We start from the raw sequence: 23,676 nt of genomic DNA on the forward strand, positions 1-23,676 counted from the left end.
CAAAAGCAGATGAGGTTCCAATTTTACCCAGCAATTAAACCTCAGTGCTGTGAGCTCCAGCAGCCCACGGGCGTTATTTGTAGATCCAAATCCAAGTGCACACAGCACCTCAGAACACAAAAGAGCTTTTGTTGTGTGTAAGCAAACACAGATCAGTGCTATCGAAACTAAACTAAACACGAATTTCAGTTTGCTACATACGCAGCTCCGCAACGGTGTGTTGATTTGTTTCCATATGTTGGCTATAATTAAGAGAACACGGGAAAATCAACGATGTTTAACTTAGGAGGGTGGAACAGAAAAATGAGGAAGTTTTTTTACAAAGGAAATTGAAAGGAGTTCCTTGCAGATTTAACTGCGTGTAGACAAGGCAGGGGCTGTGTTTTTGTTTAGTCTTTTCAGTTCATTAAAACCTTGGAAAGATTAAACAGCACAGTAACAGGAGCCACACAGTTATACACAAACACAATCAAATTAATCTGTGTTAAGATAAATGCAATAGAACAAGAAAATTTATTTTTACAGTCTTTGCAAAAATCTTTTTCAAACTTATCAGGAACAGGAAGCCTGTAGGGTCAGAGGGTGGAGAGTGTTAATAGGGGTGTTTGGGGACAAAAATCTTTCACAAGCCATATTAAATAAGTAACTCTACACTGAAAAAAAACCTGGGGAGATTCCTCTACTAGAAATTTGCTGGGATAGTATTAACAAAACCAGTCAAGTTGGAGTGCTATTGAAATAAAAAATTAATTACAACAAAAATGGTTGAGCAAGGTGGAATTCCAAATTGCTGAGGGTCGAACAGCTGTGGCTATTCAAAAACAAAATAATCCTGACTTAGGTGTTACTTTTGAGGACAATATCATGCAGACCTCTAGTCTTTGCCAACCTTGCTCTATTCTTAGCAACAATTTTTTAAAAGGCCAGAAAATAATACAGAACAGATCAAAACCATCTTTATATTTTCATTATGTAGATCTGTATGGGGTCGAGATCTTAAATGCTGTGAATTTCTTCACACTAAATTTAAAAAAAGGCAAGGAAAATTATAAGCATGGAATTGCTTTAAAAGGAGAAAAAAATACACTGCAGCTTTGGTTTATTATAAAGGTATATTAGAAGGTATTAAAGTCCACAAACAGTATAAATAAACAGAAAGTTATTATTCACGATTTCTACTAACTCATTGTTTTATGCCCCTTGTTGTTATCCAACAATATGGTGAAAATGAAAGTAAATGTGCTTCAGGTTGCATACACGGAAACTGTAAAACACATTGTCATGCTATTTTACAAGCTAAGGGCATAAATAGAACCAAAATGTAAAGAAATGGCCATCAAATACAGTTATTTTTGTCCCAGAAAAGCCTTAAAGCACAGATTGCTAGAAGGTGGGAGGATATAAACGGGAAGTGTTGTTACGGCACTTCTTCCTTATGTTGTTTTCATTTCTTCCCTCTCTGCCTGCAGCAGGTGGCTGCACAGGGATGTTTGTGCTTAAAACTTCAACTCTTGTGTGTGTAAAGCCTCAGGGTGCCGGACACTGGCCCGGCAAAGGTGGTGGATGAGCAGCAGGGTCCCCTTGGGGTGTTGAGTGTTTTTATCCCGTGCCTTTTGGTGGGTGAGCAGCGGGTCCCCTTGGGGTGTTGAGTGTTTTTATCCCGTGCCTTTTGGTGGGTGAGCAGCAGGGTCCCCTTGGGGTGTTGAGTGTTTTTATCCCGTGCCTTTTCAGCGCTGCCGCACCTCGGGTGACCTTTGACTCAGGTTACTGGCCCTGGTATGGAATCCAAAAAGATAACACTGGTAACTTTACGGACATTTGTTTATAAATATTTCTGTTTACATATATGTTTATGCACATTTTAAAAGGCAATGAGTAACAGCAAAAAAGAACTCGCCTGAGGAAGTCTGACGTTATTTTGGGTCCAGCTCTCCAGGATCCGCACATCTGGCTCCTCCCGAGAGCGAAAGTTACAGGTGGCCATGGGGCCAATCTACCGCGAAGTGTCAGTTATTAGCTAAAATGTTTATTAGTTAAAAGCCTGGGCTCATCTCGACCTATTTCAGGAGGATTTTCACAAACAGATCTGTGAGAACTGGGGGACTGCACTGCGGACATCAGGGTCCGGCTCTGCCCTGCCGAAAGTGCTGAGGACCTGAGCTGCGTTCTGAAGACGCCAGGCAGCCGAAAGGCTACACTTATTGAGGCTGAAGAGAGAATTCTCCATTTCCATTTCCGACCCCCTCAGGCCGGGGTGCCCTCAGCGAGAACGAGGCTCCCGCCCGCGGCGGCTCCGCGCAGGCGCGCGCAGGGGGTGGGGGTGGGGGGGGCTCTCTCTGCGGGGGGGGGGGCACTTCCGGCCGCGAGCTCAAAGCCGGTCAGCCGGGCGAGCCGCGGCCACGCCCACGCGGAAGGAGGCGGGGCCTCGGGCCTGCTCAGGCCGCTTACATAACGGCGGGGGTGGGGCCCGCGCGTGCGTCACGCGCCGGCTCCCGGCAGCCCCCGCTGCCCCGTATATAACCGGCGTCCGCGCGGCCGCGCGCCCACAGTGAGCGGCCCCCGCCAACGGCGCTGGATCTTGTTCAGCCCTTCGCCACCCGCTCTAAGTGACCGGAGTCGCATCGCCCACCGCCACCATCGCCATGCCCGGGTATTCCAGCGACAGGGATAGAGGGTGAGTCCGGGGGCACGGCCGGCGCCAGCCGCCGCCAGCGTCCGGACTCTGAGCCTGCCCGTGGGGCTCTCGGGGTTGTTTTTCAGACGTTTTAAGATGGCGGCGGGGCGGGGGTTGGGCCCTGAGCCCTTCCCTCAGCGCTCCCGCCGCGAGGGGTGGCCGTGGGATGGTGTTGGGCTTTTTTAGGCTACCGATTGTGGACGACTGTCGGTTCCTTCGCCTCAGAGCACCCCCGGCGGGTGTGCTACCTCTGAGAAAAGCGCGGAGGAATTTTAATTTTTTTTTTAATTTTTTTTTTCTGTTGGGAAGAAAGAGACTCGCCCCAACCCCCTGGGGACGCCCCCCCCCCAGCACAGACGGTCCCTGCAGAGCCCGGTTCCCCCCGCTGAGAGCGGCGGGCGGGCTGGAGGTTTGTGGGTCAGTGGGTTGGCAGTGCCGAAGCCTTGGGGAGCTCTCGGCAGGGCGGTTCCCTCCCCTCCCTTCCCCCTCCCAAGGCTCGGGCTGTGGCCGGCAGGAGCCGGCCGGCTCCGCTTTGTGTTGTGTAAGCGGATGTTAATGGCCGGCCCCGCCATGCGGTGGCTGAGGGGAATCAAAATGCCGGCTATGCTGCTGCTGCTGCCTTTGTTCCTGCTCCTCCTCCCCCCGCCCAGCCCAGGCTCTAAAATGGCAGCGGCTGGAAAATGTGGCGTAGACAGAAATGAGAGACAAAGGAAACAGCGCTGGCAGGAAGCAGCGGCCGCTCGGGAAGCGCTGTGTTGTGCCGGGAAGGATCGCTCGCAGTGCTCGCCCGGCCGAAATCGGGAAGTGATCGGGGCGGGGGAGGGAGCCCCGCGCTCGGATCCAGCGCGGCACCGAGCCGCGCCTCGGGGCTTTCCAGATCAGCCTTCTCCGAACGGAGGGACCGAACCTGAAATGCTAATAACGGGCATGGCCTCGTAAAACACCGTTGTTAAAAGATGTTTGCAAAAGAAATGGGTACATGCAAAAGAACGGTTTACGGGAAAGTTATCTCAAGGTTTCGTAACCGCCCCTGCCCCCTTTCAGCAATAGGAGTGTCACTGGGACGGGAAACCATTTTGATCACAGGGTAGTACCAAGATTTTAGTACTTGTTGTAACTTGCTGTTTGATTGCATTGTATGGAAATTGGAAATACACATTATCTTAGCTTGTGAGTAAGAATTGTGGCCAAGCAGATGGTGGCATCTGCAGCTTAAAGTATGATTTTTAAAGTTCTAGTGTATGAAGCTTCAGTAGGTAGAGTTTATACAACTGAATTGTAAAGTAATGGGTGGACTGCAGAGACGGTGGTGAAGTTGTTCAGGAAGAGGACCAAAATGTTTCTCTTGCATTCTATGATGTGTCCTTTTTGTCTAGGTTTGGAGCTCCTCGTTTTGGAGGAAGTAGAGCTGGACCTCTCTCTGGGAAGAAATTTGGAAACCCTGGGGAGAAACTTACAAAAAAGAAATGGAACTTGGATGAGCTGCCCAAATTTGAGAAGAATTTCTACCAAGAGCATCCGGATGTAGTGAGACGTACTGCGGTATGTACCTGATCTGGCTCGAGCAAAAGTAAACAGAAAGTGCAGACATGTTGAGGGTCATGGGGCCCAGCAGGCACAGATGGGGTAACTTAAAAAACAGCTTCAGTGTCAGAGCTTATTTCCAATAACTGGTGTTTTGTTTTGCAGCAAGAAGTTGAGCAGTACAGAGCGAGCAAAGAGGTCACAGTTAGGGGCCATAACTGTCCAAAACCAATTATCAACTTTTATGAAGCAAACTTCCCTGGTAAGTGAAGACCAGTTTACTGATTGTTCTTCAGACTGGATTGGGGCGACATCTGAATCTATATGTTTAAATTTTTTCTTCAAGCAAATGTTATGGAAGTAATTCAGAGGCAGAACTTCACTGAACCAACTGCTATTCAAGCACAAGGTTGGCCTGTTGCATTGAGTGGATTGGATATGGTTGGAGTGGCACAGACTGGCTCAGGGAAAACACTCTCGGTAAGTTTTGGTTATAGCCTGAAATACTGCTGGATTTCAGCAGTGATAGTATGGTGTAGCCTAGTGCAGGGTGAACACTTCAAGGAAGAGGTTGTAATGAGATTTTTCTTTCTTCCAAACAGTACTTACTGCCTGCCATTGTACATATAAATCATCAGCCATTCCTGGAGCGAGGAGATGGACCTATTGTGAGTATTCCTAAATGAAAAGGGGATTTTCATTTCTTAGGACTGTATTTTACAGCCTAAGTTGGCCATGCTCATAAGAGTGCATAGCTGCATTCTGTTTCTCTATGGGAATAAAGTGGTGGCTTGGGGTAGTTTCCCAAGCAGATTCTATTAACTGATTGGATTGTCCCGAAAATAGTACAGAACAGGGCTTGATTTTGGGTTATATTTTGGAAATTGCTATCCCTGGAAGCCAGTGACTTTCTGGTATCTCTCATGTGTTCGATGGTAGTTAAGATGCCAGGTAACCTGGTTTGCTGGTTTGGCTACTTAAATCTACTTCAGTCAATCTGGCACTGAACTTCACACTCAGAATTAGTCTCAGACTAGGATCTTCAGTGGGTATTGAACTAAAATTGGGCATCCTATTTGCAGTGTCTTGTGTTGGCACCGACCCGTGAACTGGCCCAGCAAGTGCAGCAGGTAGCTGCAGAGTACAGCAGAGCGTGTCGTTTGAAGTCCACGTGTATTTATGGAGGTGCTCCAAAGGGACCACAGATCCGTGACCTGGAAAGAGGTATGGATCAGCCTCGGTGCATCTCTGTCTGGGGCAATGTGGAAACTGCTTCAGCTGATGGGACTGCTTGGTTTTAGGTGTGGAAATCTGCATTGCAACACCTGGAAGACTTATAGACTTCCTAGAAGCTGGGAAGACCAATCTCAGGAGGTGTACTTACCTTGTCCTTGATGAAGCTGACAGGATGCTTGACATGGGATTTGAACCTCAGATCAGAAAAATTGTGGATCAGATTAGAGTGAGTATAAATGGTTTATGCATTTATCACTATAGCAGATATAAACTGCTGCCACTACCCTTGTTAAAGTGAGGGCAGTGCAAGCCTGGGTAGTTTTGGTTGGGCATTTATCTTAACCCTGTACTGATCTTTCATTGATCTTTATAGCCTGACAGGCAGACTCTGATGTGGAGTGCCACATGGCCTAAGGAAGTGAGGCAGCTGGCTGAAGATTTCCTGAAAGAATATGTGCACATCAACATTGGTGCACTAGAACTGAGTGCAAACCACAACATTCTTCAGATTGTGGATGTGTGTCATGATGTAGAGAAAGATGACAAGTAAGTAGGCCTTGGGGGCAAAGCATTCTGTGTTTTCTGTCAGTTTTACTTTATGAACTGTGGAATAAATGCCTTATTTTGATGGCTCTTTGACATCAGTCTGAGACAACTTAAAGACAAGAAATCAGTTTAAACTTGTACAGTAGAAAGCAGTCTAAGCTCTAACCATAATCTCTTAAAAACAGGCTTATTCGTTTGATGGAAGAAATCATGAGCGAGAAAGAAAACAAAACAATTGTTTTTGTGGAAACCAAAAGGCGTTGTGATGATCTTACCAGAAAAATGAGGAGAGATGGGTGAGTAGCAGCTGGGACTTCACTGAGCAATAGTCTTGTGTGTGCTCTTGACACCACAGTTAAAAATGAAAACTGTCAGGGACAGCAGCTGTCAGCTACAGTACCCAGACCAGAATGTGCCTGTATCCCAGTCTTTAATGAAACCACCAGAGGAGTATTCTTGGGTCAGTGAAGTTCTGTGTTTTCAGGTGGCCAGCGATGGGGATCCACGGTGATAAAAGTCAGCAGGAGCGGGACTGGGTTCTAAATGGTGAGTGCTTCAGCAGTTTCTGCAAGCATCTGATGAGTGCTGCTCAGGGAAAAAAACTGATTCACTTCTTGTGTTACAGAATTCAAACATGGAAAAGCACCAATCCTGATTGCTACAGATGTTGCATCCAGAGGTCTAGGTTAGTAAAAACTCGTAATGCCAGTTGCCCAAAGCTTTTAAAGAAAGTCTATTGCTTTCTTTAACCTCTGCATTTTTCTAAGTTTTCTTCACATAAAGGTGCAGTCTTTGTGGCAAGGCCTAGGCATGACAATCGGAGGACTCGAGGGGGATGGAGGACTAGTGGAAATGATCGGCTGGCTGCTTCCAGTCAAATAGAGAGGTGAAAGCTGAAAGCATTGTGTGCCAGTAATCTTCAAAAGGCAAAGATCATCCTTTAAACAACTACCCCCATAAACTGTTCTCTCATGAAATAAGCAGTTTCATTCACAGTTCACTTTGCCCTGGTATTTCTCTTCTCTCCATGCTTTGCATGATTTGCCATGGTGCAGTACTGTTAGTTTTGTGCATACTGTCTGCTGTGATCTGTGGGTCTTTCAATTTCAGTGAGTTTTTGAAATGTTGAAGAACATAATTTTAAACTTCAATGTTCTATGAAATTTTTTTCAACCATGAAATGGAGAGAGCAGCTTTAAAATGTACTAAGCCTTGTACAAATTGGTGAGTACTGGCACATGAAATCTGAGAATAAAAGTCCACCTCTCACTTTAACAAGTGGGGCAGGAAAGCAATGGCTTTTCAATGCCTTTGAAAGTCGAAGTTCCTCCACCTATACATAGTCGTCATGTCGAGACCTGCCAGAGAGAGACCCATTCTCAAGTGAACCCTGGCTTCTTGGAAGCGCTTGCCTAGACAAGACACAGTGCATAAAAACAACTTGGTGACTTTGGGGGGACAGGTATGTTTTTCTTGCAGCTGCAGTTCAAAGGTCTTGGCAAGACGAGCAGTGTGGCCCCTTTTTTTTGAGCTTCTAATGAGTGTGTATGTGAAGGACCTTGTATGTTTTTACTCTAAGGTCCTCAAATGAGCACATGAAGAGGCTGCTGTGAGCTTTAGTGGCCCTACTGCAAGAAGCTTTCAGATGTCACTTGATGATTTGTAAAGGGGACACTTGAGTTGGGAATGCCAAGCAAATGCACACTCCTTTATGGTAAGGTTTTGGATCACAGGGTGGGTGATGAGAACCGGGATCAGACGGAGTGTGCGTAACTTTTTCTCTTCCACTATGCTCTTGCAGAAATGGATGATTCTAACACTGTTCTTTGCAGCCATTATTCCCTTTAAAATACTCTTGTCTAATGTTTATCTTCGATTTGGCTGTTGTGGTGTGCAAAACTTTGTACCTCGCTTTTTGCCACACTGCAACACTTTACAGATGTGGAAGATGTGAAATTTGTCATCAATTATGACTACCCTAACTCCTCAGAGGACTATATCCACCGAATTGGACGAACTGCCCGCAGTACCAAAACAGGCACAGCATACACATTCTTTACTCCTAACAATATTAAGCAAGTAAATGACCTCATCTCTGTGCTTCGGGAGGCTAATCAAGCCATCAACCCCAAATTGCTCCAGCTGGTTGAAGACAGAGGTTCAGGTAAGGGCTGTTCTTTATCTTGGTGCATGGCTTTCCTCTCAGAACAAAATGGAAACTTCAGATTCCACCTTCAGACTCTTTTCAAAGTAAATGTGGAAGGTGGTTTAGTTACCAGTTACTGTGAGCTCAGAAGGTATTTATTAATGCAAAAGCCAGAAAACAGCACCCGGGTGCTCCCAGCCTATGCTGTGGTGTGCCTGTGGCTAGGGCAGGCCAAAGAACTACTTCTTACGTGTCCTGAGATAAAATACTCATGGACTCAGTTTTGTGGCTTTGTCTCCTATGGCTTAGAAAGAGAGATGGACCCAAGTGTCCTGCTGGCAAGGTAAAAGTCACTTTTTGCCTTGATGCCATAACTTGTGTTATGGGGGAGAGTGTATGACTCCTCAAAAGTAAGACAGCTTTATCTAACTGGAGTCCAGCAAGCACCTGGAAAGCTTTCATAGGAGGTTTGAATTGTTGGGACATGAAATAAATGCTGCTTAACTGAACTGAAGTTATAATACACATAACTGTCTTGTCTTTTTCACTAGGTCGTTCCCGAGGTGACCGACGTGACAGATACTCTGCGGGCAAAAGGGGTGGATTTAGTAGTTTTAGAGAGAGGGAGAACTTTGAGAGAACCTATGGGGCGCTAGGCAAGAGAGACTTCGGAGCAAAAACCCAAAACGGGGCCTACAGCGCCCAGAGTTTCAGCAATGGAACTCCCTTTGGGAATGGCTTTGCAGCCGCAGGCATGCAGGCCGGCTTCAGGGCCGGCGGTAACCCCACAGGAGCGTACCAGAACGGCTACGAGCAGCAGTACGGCAGTAACATTGCCAACATGCACAATGGCATGAACCAGCAGCAGTACGCCTACCCTGCCACTGGTGCTGCTCCTATGATAGGTTACCCCATGCCCACAAGTTATTCTCAATAACTTAGTGTATTTAAATGTCTCAGTTTTTCATAATTGCTCTTTATATTGTGTGTTATCAAAACAGGATAGTTATTTAAGAAATGGGAAATGCAGAAATGACTGCAGTGCAGCAGTAATTATGGTGCACTTTTTCGCTATTTAAGTTGAATATTTCTCTACATTCCTGAAACAATTTTTAGTTTTTTGTACTAGAAAATGCAGACAGTGTTTTCAAAGTAAATGTACAGTGATTTGAAATACAGTAACAGAAGGCAGTGCATGGCCTTCCAATAAAGATATTTGAAGACCGATTTTTCTTTCAGATGACAATTTTCTCAACATGTGCACAACTTTACATTAATGAAAAATGTCAAATGTTTTTATATTAAATTCTAGAAAGGTTTCTCAACTGTGTCTGATTAAACATTTAAGCTTATACAAATACCAGCCTTGCCTTGATTGGGCTAGATTGCTTAGCATGGCAGGCTCTGCTTCGACGGGGAAGAAAATTAAAGCTGGCTTCTAAGAAAGTATTGGAAGCCGTGTTCTTCCTTGTCTCACTAGCGTAGGGCCAGTTCTTGGAAAAGATCAAAACTCTGTAGTGGTGTTGCTAACAAGCTGCTACGAGCGTAGGAAGCTTCTGCAGCACCGTAACCGTCGCCTTCACACGAGCATATGTGCAGACCAGGCTTGAGTGTTGTGTACCCACAGCTGCCAGGCGTTGTGAGTTAGCATGCAGGCTTCTGAGCTTCAGAGAAACGGGAAGATCTTAGTATTAAAACTTTCAAGTTATACTTAAACTGGTATTGAGCAGTCATTTCTTTATGGAGGTGGTGGGAGGGAAGTGGGCTGTTGATCCATGACAATGCCTCATGGATTTTTTATTTTTAAATAACTTTTAATATGTGCAAATGACTCTCTAATCTCAAAGCACTGCCCATGCTGAGTAAAGGACCAGCATAATTCTTCATCCTGGGGTTAAAGTGCTTAATACTTTGTAGCATGGTGTACTTAAATTCCAGTTAATACTAATTTTCAGTTCCTCCTTCTTGTTTATCAGTAACAGTGATGAGTTTTAAGTTCAACAACATTTAATGTGTATAAGGTTGAATCCACAAGATTCTTTTTATGTTATTTTGAACCCGAGTTAACTTTGTTTTGCACTTAGATCTGTTTGCTTAGTCTGTGCTCAGTCCTTGATTACTTGTCCTTGTTTCCCTCTGATGTTCCCTCAGCTTGTGATGTTCTCTAATGCAGCCTAATCTGCCTCTTAAATTTCCTCCTTTTCTCTGAAGTTCTGTCACTTGACAGTGTTTTGTGATCCTTCATCCTGCTTTGAGAACTCCAGCTGGAGGCTTGGAACTATCCCACTGCAGTCTAAAACTGCAGGTGGCAATGTGTTTTGGTTTGGGGTTTTTTTTGAGGGGAGAGTAGGGGTGGGGTTTTTTCTCATTTATTTGTTTTGGAACACTGCTCAGTGTCACCAGGGGTGAAAAACAAGGAAGTAGATTATTTATCACTGAAGTATGACTTAATGCCCAAGTTTCCATGTCAGCGGCCTGAAACAAAATGCATTGAAAAGCTGGTTTTGTGAAGTTGGGTTTTAGTATTAAAAAAGTCACATTTCTAGCTTGTGCATTAAAATTGAGATATGAGAGTCTTTAACAGTGCGGTAAAATCTAAACCGCAGAAAGAGGTTTCCTCCGTGCATTTTATCACTCTTTCCAAACGACCCTTTGTGTGGGGCAGTGTTTCCTGAGGGGGAAAATACAACATTTGCACATATAAAATAATGGTAAGAAACGAGCTCTAAGCAGCTTTGACATTGCTGCCGGTGCTTTTCTGGCAGGATCGAGCTCATGGCAAATCTGCCTTGGACCTAAACTTGCCTGCAGTTCCTGTTGAGGCGGCGGTGGCAGCTCCTGCCGCTGACCCAGTGCCCCACTAAGGCGGCTGTCAGCGCCGGGCCCGGCGGAGGGGGCTGCACCTGCGCGGGGCTTATCCCAGCCCGAGCCCTCCGCGCCGCGGAATGGCTCCTGCCGCAGCCCCGCCTCCCTCCCGGCCCCGCCGCCAGCTTGGGCCGCAGCCGCGATGGAAATTTCCACAGCGCTGCCGGCGCCGAGCCCAGGGCCGCGGGGAGCCGGGGCCTCGCCCGCGCACTTGGCAGCGGCCCCGCGGTGCCGCCTCCGCCCGAGCTCTGCCTGCTGCCTTGATGTGCCCCGGCCATGCCGCTGCCCCGCGGTGGCTCCAGAGGGGCTTTTCCCGGGAATGTGCCCGTGCAGCTGCGGCGTGTTCGGCTGACAGCGAGGGCCGGGTCTGTGCCATTGTCCCGCTCCCAGCTCCCAGTCCGCGGTGCTGGCGAGCTCTGGCCGTCCATGTCCTACAGGCCAGGCGTGACCCCGGCACGTGCGGCCCTGCTGCCGATGTTGGGAGCTCTGGAGGCCAGTTTGGTTTATAAAACAAACATTGTTTATTCTGCGCAGGGCTCAAGGTTGATTACACCTAGCAAGCACACCAAGGGGTAAAAAGTTACATGTTTTTTACAATGAAGATACACAACCCCCCCTACCTAAAGCACATTCTCCGCCTACCCAGTGTATGCTTATTTGTGTGATGTGATCTTACCCAATGCTTGAAACGAGTTCTTTTATTAAGCAACTTCTATTGTAGAAGTTACCTAACAGCTTTAGTTATGTTTACAAACGGTGAGAAAATTCAGCTCCAAGACGCCAATTCCTTTAGCAGAAATTATTTGCCGGCATCGTTACGGTTACAAAAGGTGAGAAGATTGAACCTGGGGACAGAAAATTCACCTCGGACGGTCCCTGACCTTCGGCCCGCGATGGTTCCACTGCGCACGCGCGGCCGCCATGTAGCCTCCCCTCCTTCCCGCGCGGGGTGCTGCGCGTGCGCAGTGGCTGCCCCGACCCCCCCCCCCCCCCCCCTTAACTTGCCCCCCCCCGCTTCCAGCCCCGCCGTGAGGGAGCGGCAAAATGGCGCTGGGCTCTCGCCAAGGCTGCCGCTGGTGCGGCCGCGCCGCCCTGGGACAGCCGAGGCGGTGGCGAGTCCCGGAGCCGGCCGGGTGCTCGGCGCGGCCGTACTCGGAGGGCGGCGGTGCTTCCGAGGCGGCGGGTGGGGCGGAGCTGCTGGAGGTGTGCTGGCGGCGGCTTTTCCTACGGGGCGGCTCGGGGCCGCTGCCCTGGAGCGCTTACCTGAGCGGCCGCCACCCCGGCTTCGGGCCGCTGGGCGCGGCGCTGCGCGCTAACCTGGCGGCGCAGTGGTGGGACTCGGCGCTGCCCGTGCGGGAGCAGGTGTTCCCCGTGGATGCCCCGCTCCACGGCCCGCCCGGCGCTCTGCGGGACGCGCAGGGGCTGCGGCTGCTGCACCCGGAGACGCTGCGCGAAGCCCTCCAGGGCTGTGGGCAGAGCCCTGGCGGCCCGGGCCTGGATGAAGTCCTGGGGGCCGCGGGGCTGCTGCGGGAGAGCCTCCTGCCCGGTAGGTCCCGGGCGGCTCCGCTCAGCCTCCACCCTGAGCACGAGTTTCCTGCTTGGAGCGAAGCAGCTGCATGTAAGGGATTTTCCCAGCTGCCTTGGTGCGGTGGGAATGTTCCTTCTGTGCGTGCTTTTCAAGGATCTGACCGGTACAGGTGGGCAGCAGATACGCTCCCAGCAATTCGGGGAAAAGCACATTAAAATCAACGTGTCCAGAGGAACCAGCTCGCTGAGCCCATGTCTGTAAAGCATCAATGCTAGTAAAGATAGTGGGACTGCATGTACAAACAGCACGTGTATAATATGTGCTTAGTTTGTTCTTGGTAGAGTTAAAACATCAGAAACTTTCCCATGGCCACTAAAATCAGGGCTTTGTCTTTTGTAGGTGTTCTGGCACAATATGTCAGCTGCTTAGAGCTGGTGAACAAAAGACTGCCCTGTGGCCTTGCTCAGATTGGAGTGTGCTTTCATTCTGTTCCAGAAAGTGAACATTCTGTTTCAGGAAATGAACAACACAACAAAAACCTGACAAGGTAGAGTAATAGAGCAGTTAATCCCTTATCATACCTAAGTCGTTTCACTTCTGGATTATTTTTGAGTGCTGTTTCTTGCTTTTCCCCTGTTATTTCCCAAGGTGTTAACTTGCTGCCCTTGCTGTTGTTTAAAGAATAGGCGAGAGGACCACGTCTCTGCTTGCCTGGTTTAGTTCTCCCAGAACTGCAGGACAGTGGCTCGATTACTGGCTACGCCAGAGGCTCCAGTGGTGGAGAAAGGTAACAGCAGCAAATCCACGGGGAATCTTGGCCTGCTCCTTTATGCCTTGGGGGGGAATAGTCACCTCACCCTGGTTGGTTTTATGGCCTTACATTACTGGCCTATTCTAGGTGCATTTCTGGTGGAAATTGAGAAGCTATGGAAGTTGATGAAAAACCTGATAACTAGTTTGTAATGTGACTTACAGAAAGGCAAATGTTTTGTGTTTGTCAGTGATATGAGATGAAAATGCCATAAAACAACCAAGAGATTTGGGTTTTAACTAATAAAAACCTTTCGCTGAAAATCGGAAAACGGTACTAAAACAACCCAGACTTCATTTTGCATTGCAGACTTGGTTTTTGTAGTTACTGTGGGATTTGCAGTAGTGATCACATCTTGTTACTTACTTTCAGTTTGCTGTCGGCCCCTCTAACTTCAGCAGCAGTGACTTTCAGGATGAAGAAGGCAGAAGAGGATTTAAGTTACATTATAGCTTTCCCTGGGGGACAGAAACAATAGAAACGTTGAAGAACCTTGGTGATACTGAACTGTTACAGCTGTATCCAGGAGAGAGATCGAAATTACTTGTAAGCTTTACTGTATTAAAATTTTCCCTGATAAAGAAGGTAATGTGTGAGGGAAATGGTTTCTTTGCTGATCCACTTGCTTAGCATGTGGCTGGCCTTTTATTCATTTGCTGCAAGAACAGTACAGCTGACACTCTGCAATCAAGCCATCATTTTCAAAGCTGATAAAATAGTGTTTGGTACTTTTTTTTTTTTTTGCAAGGAATTCTTCAAAATTAGAAATGAGCCCTATTGACAGACAGCTGTTGTCAGTGGCATAGCTTTTAACTGTATCTGTGAGTAAATGGAAACAAAAGCTCAGACTGTGTTCTGCACTGTTCAGTTTGCATCCAAAAGAGCCTGTAAATGTGAGCTTTCTTGCTGTAGCTTGTTCACTTTCATGTATGTAGAAGTTTTTATAAATTAATGGGTTATAAAAATAGCTTTATAGAAAAGGGAGGGTTGGACCAGAGGGAAATGTCTCCACTGAATATATTGAAGAGGAACAAACCTAATAAATGGCAATGTTTGGAGTTAGGCTGAACAGATAAAACCAGAATAACTTTGTATTTTACTAGAAAATTGCAGCATTCTCCTCATGACAATCCTGTCTTTCCTGCTTTTGCAGTTTATTTCTACACAACTAGGTTACATAGGGATTTCTCAGAATGTGGAGACTCGTGGTCATTTGGAACTAATCTACATACCTCCAAAATAAAATGCAGAGTTTCAAGTGTATTTGCCATAGATTTAAATTTATGATCAAAGTGGCAGAGCAAGAAATGAATCCCATCCTGCCCTGACCTGCTTTCCCCACTGTTACAGCTTTACCTGGTTACTGATACATTACTGAGATTGCTGGTAATGTTTTAAATAAATGTCTATATTTTAAATGAAATAACAGTGCTTGAGCTCAGTGTCTCATTAGACATTTAAAGCAAACAAAAAGCTTTTGGGGACAATCTTTGATGTTTTCCTGTGTGGGTTTTTTCTCTTCAGGGCCGAGATGGAAGGAGGAATGTCATCCCTCATGTTCTGTGTGTGAATGGGAATCTGGACCGAGGAGTGTTAGCTTATCTCTTTGATTCTCTACAGGTGGTTGAGAATCCATTAACAGCAAAGAAAAATTCTCAGAGAAAGGTAAATTTGTGTAAAATAAGTAAGAAAATAAGTACAGCCCCCTTAGACAATGTGGTAAATTCAAGCATGGCAATGTTTCCTTTTCCACGTGGCCATCCTGATCCCTTCCCAATGGGTGCAGACTCAACCCTCTCACTGGCAGCACCAGCTGGCCCCTTGGCACAGCCCCTGTGCTCCCTGACACCCACATAAGCATTTTTGCTCATTCTGAGGTCCCCTTTTCCTGTTTTACCCTCCTCTCTGATCAGTAGGTAGGATCTTGCCATGCAAGTGATGGAGTTAAGAGAAATTGGAATGTAGCTGCAGATTGTGGGAAAGAGCAATTTGTCTTTTCCAGCAGCATTTAAAAGTGGCTGAGCAGAGTAGAGAAAGTGTGTCCCAGGTGTAATGGGACATCTCCCCCATCATTCTCCCCACTTTTCCCCTGTTTTCTGGAGTTGGAGTCAGGCTGTCAGTGCTGTTGCCCAGGCAGATGTTTGGGCTTTAAGAACAGGCAGTAAACTGGGTGGGAGCTGCCTGCTGAACTGGCTCTCACCACTCTGGCTCCATTCAAGATGATGGAACCCTGCTGAAAAATCTTCATCTCTTTTCTGGAGCTCAGTCAAAATAGAGTAATTTCTGCTATGTGAATGTAGCTGGGCTGTGTGCTCATTGCATAAACCACAGTTTGCTTCTAATTCAAGATTTTGTGCTGTAAGAAAATTTTTGTATGTTTAGAACCTTAATTTAATTTTTAAAAATTTTCTATTTCCTACTTCTGTTTAGAATTGCATAATAAATACATTTAGTAATCTGTTGTTTTTTTAAAATTTATTAGGTACTTAAGCTTCATCCTTGCTTAGCACCCCTTAAAGTGGCCTTGGATGTAGGAAAAGGTCCAACAACAGAGCTGAGGCAGGTATGTTGTAAGAGATTGTTTTAATTTTGAGCATTGACTCTCCATGTAATGTGTTACAAGTCAGACACTGTTTATGTTGAGGAAAATCGTGCTGCTGCTTTGACTGCTGGGGATTGCTGCTTTTGCAGAGTTCATGGTGCTGCTACTCTGCAGCTTGTGGGTCACAGCCAGAGGAATTCACTGCAGGCAGTTCCTTGTGTGGACAAATTGTCTTTGGTACAATACAGCTGATGCTTGATGCAAAATTAAGGAAAATTAATAACACCATCCCTCTCAGCTTAATCTGTCACAATTATCTTAACACCTGAGTTGCACATTCAGAAGGATTTTTTAAAAGTTGATTTAAGTCAGTCATGAAGTCCCTGTGGAAGGGAGGAAACTTCCACTGGCATGTTTTCAAACAGTAGTGGAGACAGAACTGCCAGGCTGCTTTCTGATTTGAGATTATTTCAGCCAGCAAATAAACACCAGCTAGGAATGTTAATACCATACTTGTTAAGAGTTTTAATGGTTTCTTTGTGTAGAGTCTTAGCCCTCAAAGTCTGTCCTTTAACTATTGTTTTTAAATGAACACAGGTTTGTCAAGGATTGTTCAATGAGCTGACAGAAAATGGAATTTCTGTATGGCCAGGTTATCTGGAAACTGTGCACGTGTCTCTGGAACATCTTTATACAAAGTAAGGACAAACAGTAAATTAAATTGTGAAGGTCAAAGATAACTTTCTGTAGACTACTGTAAATATTCCTTTTTTCAGTAGGAAGTCATTGAGTGCAGTTACTGACTGAAGGTGTGGATCCTGAACTACAGACTTGGATTCAAGTAGTTTTATTATGAAAAGCATATATCAGCTAATTTTTACAATTAATTGAAGTACAAGCCTTTCACATGTTACTGTTATTTCTCTGTAACTGTGAAAGCCTTTTAAAAACTCTCATGTAGAAAACAAATTTCTTCAGATGAATTGTAGGCTTGCAGAACTGGTTCCCACCCTCACCCCCATTTTTGCACCTGGTCTGCTTCTGTATTTCATTCTTAAGCACTCTTTCAGACAACCCACTGTGTTGAATTTGACAGTTCCTCCAAGTCTGGAACCACTGCCATTTAGTGATGTGATGGAAGTGTTTGTGGACATAAAAACAGCTGTTCCATTTGGGGCTTTGTTGTGATTTGTTGATCAGGAGTAGATGTGGGGCATATGGCTCCTCATGTCAAAGCATCCTGAGCATAGTGATGAGTGGTTTTTTCTGAGAGAAAAGAAATGCAACCTCTTGTTCATGTGCAATAAAACAAAGAGAAATTCTGCTTGTAGAAAAATACTCTTTTAATAGGTTACTAAATAAAATTCTTTTTATATAATAAAGTAGCTGAGTAATTTGAAGACATAATCAGGAAAGCAAGGACTGGCAACAAGAAAACTGGAATGTCACACCAGACTTAGTGCAATACAGCAAAACTAAACATGTACAGTTTATGGTCATTTGTATGTAAGTTATCTGATTTTTTCCATGCACCAAAAGCAGTAACAGGTGGGTTCTTCTCTCTGCAGGTATGATGAGATGAGCATTCCCTTCATGGTCTTGATAAGTGATGGCACTCTAGAGAATGGAGTGGTCCAGCTGAGAAGCAGAGACACCACCATGAAGGAAATGATGCACATTTCCAGGCTGAAGGACTTTCTAACTAAGTATGTTACATCAGCCAAAAATGTGTAAACTCAAACTTGTTGAATAGAAGGATTTGCTTAGACATCTTTGCCTGAATTGGTTTCAGCATTGTCATGGACTTGGTGGTTTCTCTGCAAACAGTTCTGTGAAAACTTGGTGGTGCATCTGTTTTCTTTCACATCTGGGTCTTCCAGGTTGTCTTGGAAAAAGGGAAGAGAAAAACTTGTCCCTTGTTAGCAAGGCTGACCATATTCTTGTTCATGTCTTTGGTTTTAATATCATGACAGTGCTCCATCCTAAATTAAAAATTCAGCTTTCCTCAAATTTCAAAATTGTGATCTTTGCTGGAAAATGGTATTTTATATTAAAGACTTCCAAATCTTAAATATTTTAATAACATCAGTATCTTCTCTCTGTATTTTGTTCTTTTATAATTTTTATGTTGGGTGTCAGCAAAGTCTCCCAGTGCTGCCTGGACCACCACCAATGTTTGATGGAATGGCAGGAAAAGATTTATTATTAACGGCTATCTTTGTACTGTTTGTAGGAATGTGTCACATGGCTTCAGTTCTTAAACATGTAAGCTACTTCATCTTGCACTTGATAAACATAAAAAAATCAGAAATATATTACCAAGAGTAACAGAGTAACAGATTTAAATTTTTTTAACCAGTATTTTCTGTGGACAAAATATCTGCGTGTACAAAATGGTGGAAAAAGACTAATGTATGATTGCATTTTTCCTGTACCTAAGCACAGTGGTTAAAATCAGATACAAGAGTTTGCAGAGATACAGAACTCAGTGTTTCTGATCTTCTCTAGATTCCCAGTGCCTGTACAGTTTGTTCAGTCCCTGTGTAAAGTGCAGCAAGGCCCATGGCCTCTGATAGTCATCAGTCATGAAACACAGGAACTTGCCTTAAAATCTTCTTCTACTAACATGGTGCTCACTTAACTATAAATGAGTTATTTGTAACAGCAGTAATAATTGCAGTATAGAGTATTTATGCTACATGTAATCAATGTTAGCATAATGTGACTTCTTGCTGAACTTATGGAATTCTAAATAAGCTGCTATGGAATGGTATTAAAGCAACCCAGCAACATCTTAGAAACAGCTGGTAGCAGGATGCAGAATTTATTTTTAAATCAGCTGTCCCCAAATTAATTTTAGCAACCTATCCCTGAGAGCTGAAATACTGAAGTACTGTTGAACTGAGAAATTGCCATCCTTGCAGGTACATAGAGGCCAAATACAGATCCTCTAGTGCCTGAGGGATGCTTTTTTCTTTTTTTTGTTAAACTAGACAAAAGCCTTTTGATTGTCTTATGTCTGCAAACAATCCAGTTTCTACTTTAGCAGAATTGTTAAATGGTCACAAACTTAAATCTGTGTGAAAGCTTTACATTCTAAGTAATTCTAAGTTTTACCTGTTTGCTTTTTCTCATAAATTGAAATCTTTAGATATTATGGCTCAGAGATTTTGCTTCAAAAGTGAGCTACACTGTCTGTTTACAAACTGATCAGGCCAGGAAATTGGTATCTAAATATCATCTCTTTGTATGCAGCTTGCTGGAACTTTTGAGGGCTGAAAAATTTAAAAGTATGTGATTAAGTTAATCAGAAAAAATGATAATCATACCTGGCACTCAGTCTCTGATGAGGACCTTTGAATAGACTGTAGCACATGGGCTCTTCCCTGCTAAAAGCCAGAATAACATAATGCATAGTTGCTTTCTTGGTACAGATACACAGAATTAACATCACATCAGCAATGTGGTTGCTAATGACATCTGTGTGGTTTCCTAGGGAGGCTGTTGAATTTGCCTTAGGATGGTTTGTTGGCGTTTTTCCTTCTTCTTCCCCACCCCTCCTCAAAACAGTTTTAAAGCTATTTTAGTTTTTCCATAGTAACTAAGCAATTTCATAAGCAATTGCAAGTATTTAAGCCCTGCCTCCACCCAGCAAAGTCCCCTCAAAACATATTTGTGTGCATCAGATATTCCAATATTACAGCTTGAGATTTTCACCTTTTTCCTCTTCTCTTCTAATAACAGAGAAGTTGATGTATTCTTCTTCTGGTCTAACAGGCTCTGGATTAAAGATGATGAACAGCAATTAACTCAATTACAAACAACTTGAATCAGACATTTTTTCTGAAACAAAATGTTTCAGAAACATTTTGAAACACAGCAGTGAGATTCCATACTGAATATAAATCATGGAGTATCCATGGGCCTTATCAGAGCTCTTCTCACTGTCCTTGCAGGCTGAGACCTGGCACAAGCAGCAGCCCAGCACTGAGCTGACCCAGCAGGGCAGGGAGAGCTCTACCCACTGCATGAACAGGAAGGCAGGTTTGTTTGGAGGCAGTTTCTCCATTTGGATATTTAGAAATTGGAAACAATGCCTTTGCTATTGGTTTGTTTGGGGGGTTCTTATTCCCCTTGGAAAGAGGCATTCACATTCAAGGCAAAGGTAGAAATGTGCAAGTTCAGAGCATTGTGGCTGTCAGGTAATGTCTTCATTATTGTTTGCTTTCTGCAATTCAGTTCTAAAATGTCTTAACATAAGTCAGTTGCTTTGTTGTCACTTCATAATTTGTTTGAATTTATTTTGAATCTTGCCAAACTTAAAAAGGATTGAATAAATAACTAAAGTACTGAACAATTTTGAACAGAATGCTGAGCTATGCAAGTTTGATTTTGCTACAGTTTCATATAGCTCACTATTGTTTGTTAGTAAATGGCCATTACACCTTTTTATTAAAACCTCAGTTCATTTAACCAGCTGCAGTTTTGGCTGTGTGGCTGTCAGATGATGCCAGATATGGGTTTGGAGGGATTTCAGATAATGCCTCTGCCAGGAGGGTCAGTAGGTGTCCCCTTCCAGTACCTGAACAAACCTGTCTGACTGCAGGGGGTGACAGGAACTTACCAATCTCTGAGTATATGACTTCATTTTCACACTCCTCTGCATTCACTCTTGAAATAAGGCCAGTTGAGGGCCTGGAAGACTTAAATTTTTCTGCAAATTGTAGAAGCAAAAGGTTTGTTATGTGTGTGTATTTATATATATTTCTTAGAAATAAACAGTTTCAATGTATTTTTTAATATTTGGAGATCTCAGGTAATATTGTTTTCACAATCAAAACTTATTCTTTAACCAAGGGCATCTTAATAATTTCCCTTTCCAGTGAGGTCAAATTCCTTCCAGTGTTTTTGTGTGTTACCTTAGCTGTTGCTTTGCCTCCCCCACCCCAGATCTTCCATCTAAAACACAGCTCAGAGATTTGGCCTTGTCAAAGTCTTGTTAAGCTGCTGGTGCTGCTTCAAGGAGATTCAACAACATGATAAAATACCAGGAGCTACTCTACTGAAAACGTGATCTTTACACACTGAAATATATTGACAACATAAATGACTTTGGAAAAAGAAACAGACATTCAAATAACTCACTTGCTTTATACAAAGGAATTAGGAAAAATGGAATTGCCAGAGCAAATCCTATTATAAGGAGTAGCAGGATCAGCCCAAGAGAAATTATCAGGGGCTGAGAATGGCTTCTCTCTTCTGCTAAAAAGAAGAAAAAAAGGGTGTTTATGCAATGAAGTGTTGTTTCATATTTTAAGTATTTTCTGTAAATTGAAATCAAGACTTGACATTTCTTTCAGCTTTTAGATTAACTGGGGTTACTGTAACTGTTCATGAGAGTTCCAAGGGCTCTGTGCCCCAGCAGAAGGAGAGCAGCTTGCTGGAGCCAGTTAAGCTCTTTCATGAGAGCAGAGAGAAAAATGAAGCCAGACTCTCTCCAAGGTGGACCAGGGGTCTCTTGTAAAAGTGAGTCTTCTACAGACATCCCCCATTGTCCCTTCAAACTTCTATCTAGGATGCATGGAATTCTATGGTTTTGCATTAATTTTAAAACCTCAATGTTTTTAATTTAAAAAATTGTATTTTGAACATCACATTGCAGGATCAAAATATCTGGCTAAGCAGTTGCATAGTTACAACATTCTGAATTTTGTGTGATCCCAGTTTGTGAGCAGTAGTAACCTCTTTTCATTCATACCTGCTAATGTAAAGTTGAAAGCGTTGCTGTATTTTGTAATATTGGGAAAACTGTTATTAGCTTTGCATTTATAGGTTCCAAAGTCACTAAGGGAATTGATAAATAGAAAAATCACAGCTGCTTTCCTCTTCTGCATTGTCTTTTGGGGAGAAATGTTTTGTGTTCCTTTGAAGAATAGATAGGTGATGGGAAGGGATCCGTTCTCCGAGAAGCAGGACAGGGTCACGTTCTGGCCTTTCTTTGCCTGAGAGGTGGGGGAGCTCAGCACTGGCTTGGAGATTGGCTCTGTAGAAAGAAAACTGAAAAGTCTGAATCACAGAGTACAGGACAAGCTCCAGGCAAGGCTTGAAGTGACAACACTGGCAAAAGAGCTGGGCATGGAGGATGGAGGGGTCGTGAGCCAGGTAGGAGAGCACTGCCAGCTCTGAGGTAAGAACAGCAGCAAAGTTCAGCTCCTCAGTCAAGAGAAGAGATGGCTGTGTGCCCCTGCAATAACCAGGGCTGGGAGGGGGTACAGCAAGACGTACCTAAGAGGGTGAAGGTGAGGCTGTTGCTGTATTTTCCACCACTGGAGTTGTTATACTCAGCTTTGCACTTGTATTCCCCCACATCGCTGGCAGAGCTGATGGTCAGGGTGAACAGGGCAGGGCTCAAGTCTGACCTGTTAAAAACAGATACCTGCTGGTTGTGCTTGAACAGTGTGTATCTGACAGGTGGATAGCCAGGCTCAGAGAGGCAGGAGAGGGTCACATTCTGCTTCATCACCACATTCAAAGTCCCCTGAACCAGTTCCAGCTTGGGATTGGACACCATCTCTGGAAAGAAAAAACTTCTGAGTGAGTTGACTGCACTTATGACCCAGATTTGTCCCAAAATATGTTGACAACCAAGCTATGATTATTTGTGTTAAAATGACCCATTATACTTTTTCTACCTCTGCTATCAGGCAACTCAATAACTTTTCAAAATCAGAATGCAGCTTCAAACATGATGAACAGTCCCTGTGTTCATGCAAAAGAGGCACAGCCACACAAATCCCACAGATGTGTTCAGATGACCCAACAACAATACTTTTGAACTACAGCAGCAATTAAAATTATAGAAGTATAAAAGATTAAATCAAATATTATGGAGCATTAATTGTAGGAGAAAGTCACCTTATAAATTAGTTGGGAGGTAGCATGTGAACCTGAAAGCAAAAGCAGTATTTTATTTGTGGCTGTCTAATAACAGACAGAACTAACCTTGTGTAAGTAGATTGAACATATGAATAGTGGCAGTAGGGGCCTTGATGGTCTCTCAAATTTGTTTCCTTTCATGATTTTATACAAATGAATTTGCAATAAAAACCTGTCTTTCCGTAGAAAAGGGTACTGAACTAGTCATGACTAAATTATAACATTTCCATGGGGGAAAAAATGTTCTAACAAGTTAAAGCAATTTTGACTTTAAATACAGGTCAGCAAAGAGATGGTTAACTTTGTATAGAAATTTTAAACTGACTCACTGAACAGAGGCAAAAGATTTAATTTGGCATGAAATTTTTTGACATTTTTAAATTCCTCCCCCATTTTTTTTTGCTAACAGTCAATCTCAGCACATACCTCAAAATCAACAAGAGAACCTACCTTTGCCATTTGCAGTTGTTTTCTGTATCTGTTGAGACATGTGAGCTAAGAGAAGAAAAAGAAAAGCTTTCAGACAAGAAACAATGGCTCTGCTTGAGAAAGGTTTGTAATATGAAAGAAATATGTCCTTAGCTTACAGTAGGAAAACAGTAGAATTGTCAGAAAAAACATTTTCTGGATACTGGGCAAGAGAGCTGGTGCAGTTACATGGCAGAGATCTTTCTTCTGAAGGAGGTGGAGGAGTGGCTCTAGGGCTTGAGGAAGTTCTAAATACGGAAACTGTGCTGATCACTGCTGATCTTTACTCATGTTTCTGTGGAGAAATTTGTCCTATTTCACATACATTGACCTATGGCAGGCAGAGGGTGGGCAGAGAGAGGAGCAGTGGGGTGGGGAGCTGCAGTTTGGGACACAGACA

General features: G+C 44.2%; 3 protein-coding genes across 12 annotated transcripts; 2 read left to right on the forward strand and 1 right to left on the reverse strand.

Annotated features, from left to right (window-relative positions):
* Positions 1 to 2,491: 2,491 nt before the first annotated feature.
* On the forward strand, positions 2,492 to 9,842 carry DDX5 (DEAD-box helicase 5). Of its 2 annotated transcripts, none has more exons than XM_059485805.1 (13): positions 2,492 to 2,674; positions 4,051 to 4,216; positions 4,364 to 4,460; positions 4,545 to 4,678; positions 4,801 to 4,866; positions 5,281 to 5,422; positions 5,500 to 5,660; positions 5,808 to 5,980; positions 6,166 to 6,276; positions 6,465 to 6,526; positions 6,606 to 6,665; positions 7,920 to 8,144; positions 8,678 to 9,842. In XM_059485805.1, the coding sequence occupies exons 1-13, from the start codon at positions 2,643 to 2,645 to the stop codon at positions 9,061 to 9,063; spliced, it is 1,815 nt and encodes a 604-aa protein (XP_059341788.1). In that variant the 5' UTR covers positions 2,492 to 2,642; the 3' UTR covers positions 9,064 to 9,842. The 2 variants fall into 2 exon arrangements, with proteins under 2 accessions (XP_059341788.1, XP_059341789.1); XM_059485806.1 differs by having other exon boundaries at positions 2,512 to 2,650.
* Positions 9,843 to 12,035: 2,193 nt separating this feature from the next.
* Positions 12,036 to 17,957, forward strand: POLG2 (DNA polymerase gamma 2, accessory subunit). Its single transcript, XM_059485986.1, has 8 exons — positions 12,036 to 12,537; positions 12,919 to 13,066; positions 13,201 to 13,306; positions 13,703 to 13,876; positions 14,855 to 14,995; positions 15,813 to 15,893; positions 16,470 to 16,570; positions 17,441 to 17,957. Exons 1-8 carry the CDS (start codon positions 12,036 to 12,038, stop codon positions 17,604 to 17,606), a joined length of 1,419 nt encoding a protein of 472 aa, XP_059341969.1. The 3' UTR covers positions 17,607 to 17,957.
* On the reverse strand, positions 17,625 to 23,459 carry MILR1 (mast cell immunoglobulin like receptor 1). 9 transcript variants are annotated; one of them, XM_059485990.1, is made up of 9 exons: positions 23,396 to 23,459; positions 23,259 to 23,303; positions 22,158 to 22,445; positions 21,631 to 21,915; positions 21,018 to 21,134; positions 20,497 to 20,586; positions 19,590 to 19,652; positions 19,202 to 19,261; positions 17,625 to 17,757 (listed from the first exon to the last, which is right to left on the reverse strand). In XM_059485990.1, the coding sequence occupies exons 1-8, from the start codon at positions 23,427 to 23,429 to the stop codon at positions 19,209 to 19,211; spliced, it is 975 nt and encodes a 324-aa protein (XP_059341973.1). In that variant the 5' UTR covers positions 23,430 to 23,459; the 3' UTR covers positions 17,625 to 17,757; positions 19,202 to 19,208. The 9 variants fall into 9 exon arrangements, with proteins under 9 accessions (XP_059341973.1, XP_059341978.1, XP_059341976.1 ...); XM_059485993.1 differs by having other exon boundaries at positions 17,669 to 17,854; positions 19,202 to 19,258; positions 21,018 to 21,131; XM_059485992.1 differs by having other exon boundaries at positions 17,669 to 17,854; positions 19,202 to 19,258.
* Positions 23,460 to 23,676: the final 217 nt, after the last annotated feature.

This window comes from Ammospiza nelsoni, chromosome 19 (genome assembly GCF_027579445.1).
Source record: "Ammospiza nelsoni isolate bAmmNel1 chromosome 19, bAmmNel1.pri, whole genome shotgun sequence".
In the NCBI taxonomy this organism is placed as follows: Eukaryota; Metazoa; Chordata; class Aves; order Passeriformes; family Passerellidae; genus Ammospiza; species Ammospiza nelsoni.

What these genes read in the sequence shown, in the direction of transcription:
- DDX5 (XM_059485805.1), top strand. Translation starts at nt 2,643, where the DNA reads ATGCCCGGGTATTCCAGCGACAGGGATAGAGG. An exon ending in ATGTAGTGAGACGTACTGCG is followed by an intron (nt 4,217 to 4,363) that starts GTATGTACCTGA and finishes TTTGTTTTGCAG; the next exon opens with CAAGAAGTTGAGCAGTACAG. An exon ending in GCTCAGGGAAAACACTCTCG is followed by an intron (nt 4,679 to 4,800) that starts GTAAGTTTTGGT and finishes TCTTCCAAACAG; the next exon opens with TACTTACTGCCTGCCATTGT.
- POLG2 (XM_059485986.1), top strand. Translation starts at nt 12,036, where the DNA reads ATGGCGCTGGGCTCTCGCCAAGGCTGCCGCTGGTGCGGCCGCGCCGCC. An exon ending in CACAACAAAAACCTGACAAG is followed by an intron (nt 13,067 to 13,200) that starts GTAGAGTAATAG and finishes TGTTGTTTAAAG; the next exon opens with AATAGGCGAGAGGACCACGT. An exon ending in CTGGAACATCTTTATACAAA is followed by an intron (nt 16,571 to 17,440) that starts GTAAGGACAAAC and finishes TTCTCTCTGCAG; the next exon opens with GTATGATGAGATGAGCATTC.
- MILR1 (XM_059485990.1), bottom strand. Translation starts at nt 23,429, where the DNA reads ATGTTTTTTCTGACAATTCTACTGTTTTCCTACT. An exon ending in AATTCCTTTGTATAAAGCAA is followed by an intron (nt 20,587 to 21,017) that starts GTGAGTTATTTG and finishes TACAATTTGCAG; the next exon opens with AAAAATTTAAGTCTTCCAGG. An exon ending in TAGAAGAGAAGAGGAAAAAG is followed by an intron (nt 19,262 to 19,589) that starts GTGAAAATCTCA and finishes TCTGGCTTTTAG; the next exon opens with CAGGGAAGAGCCCATGTGCT.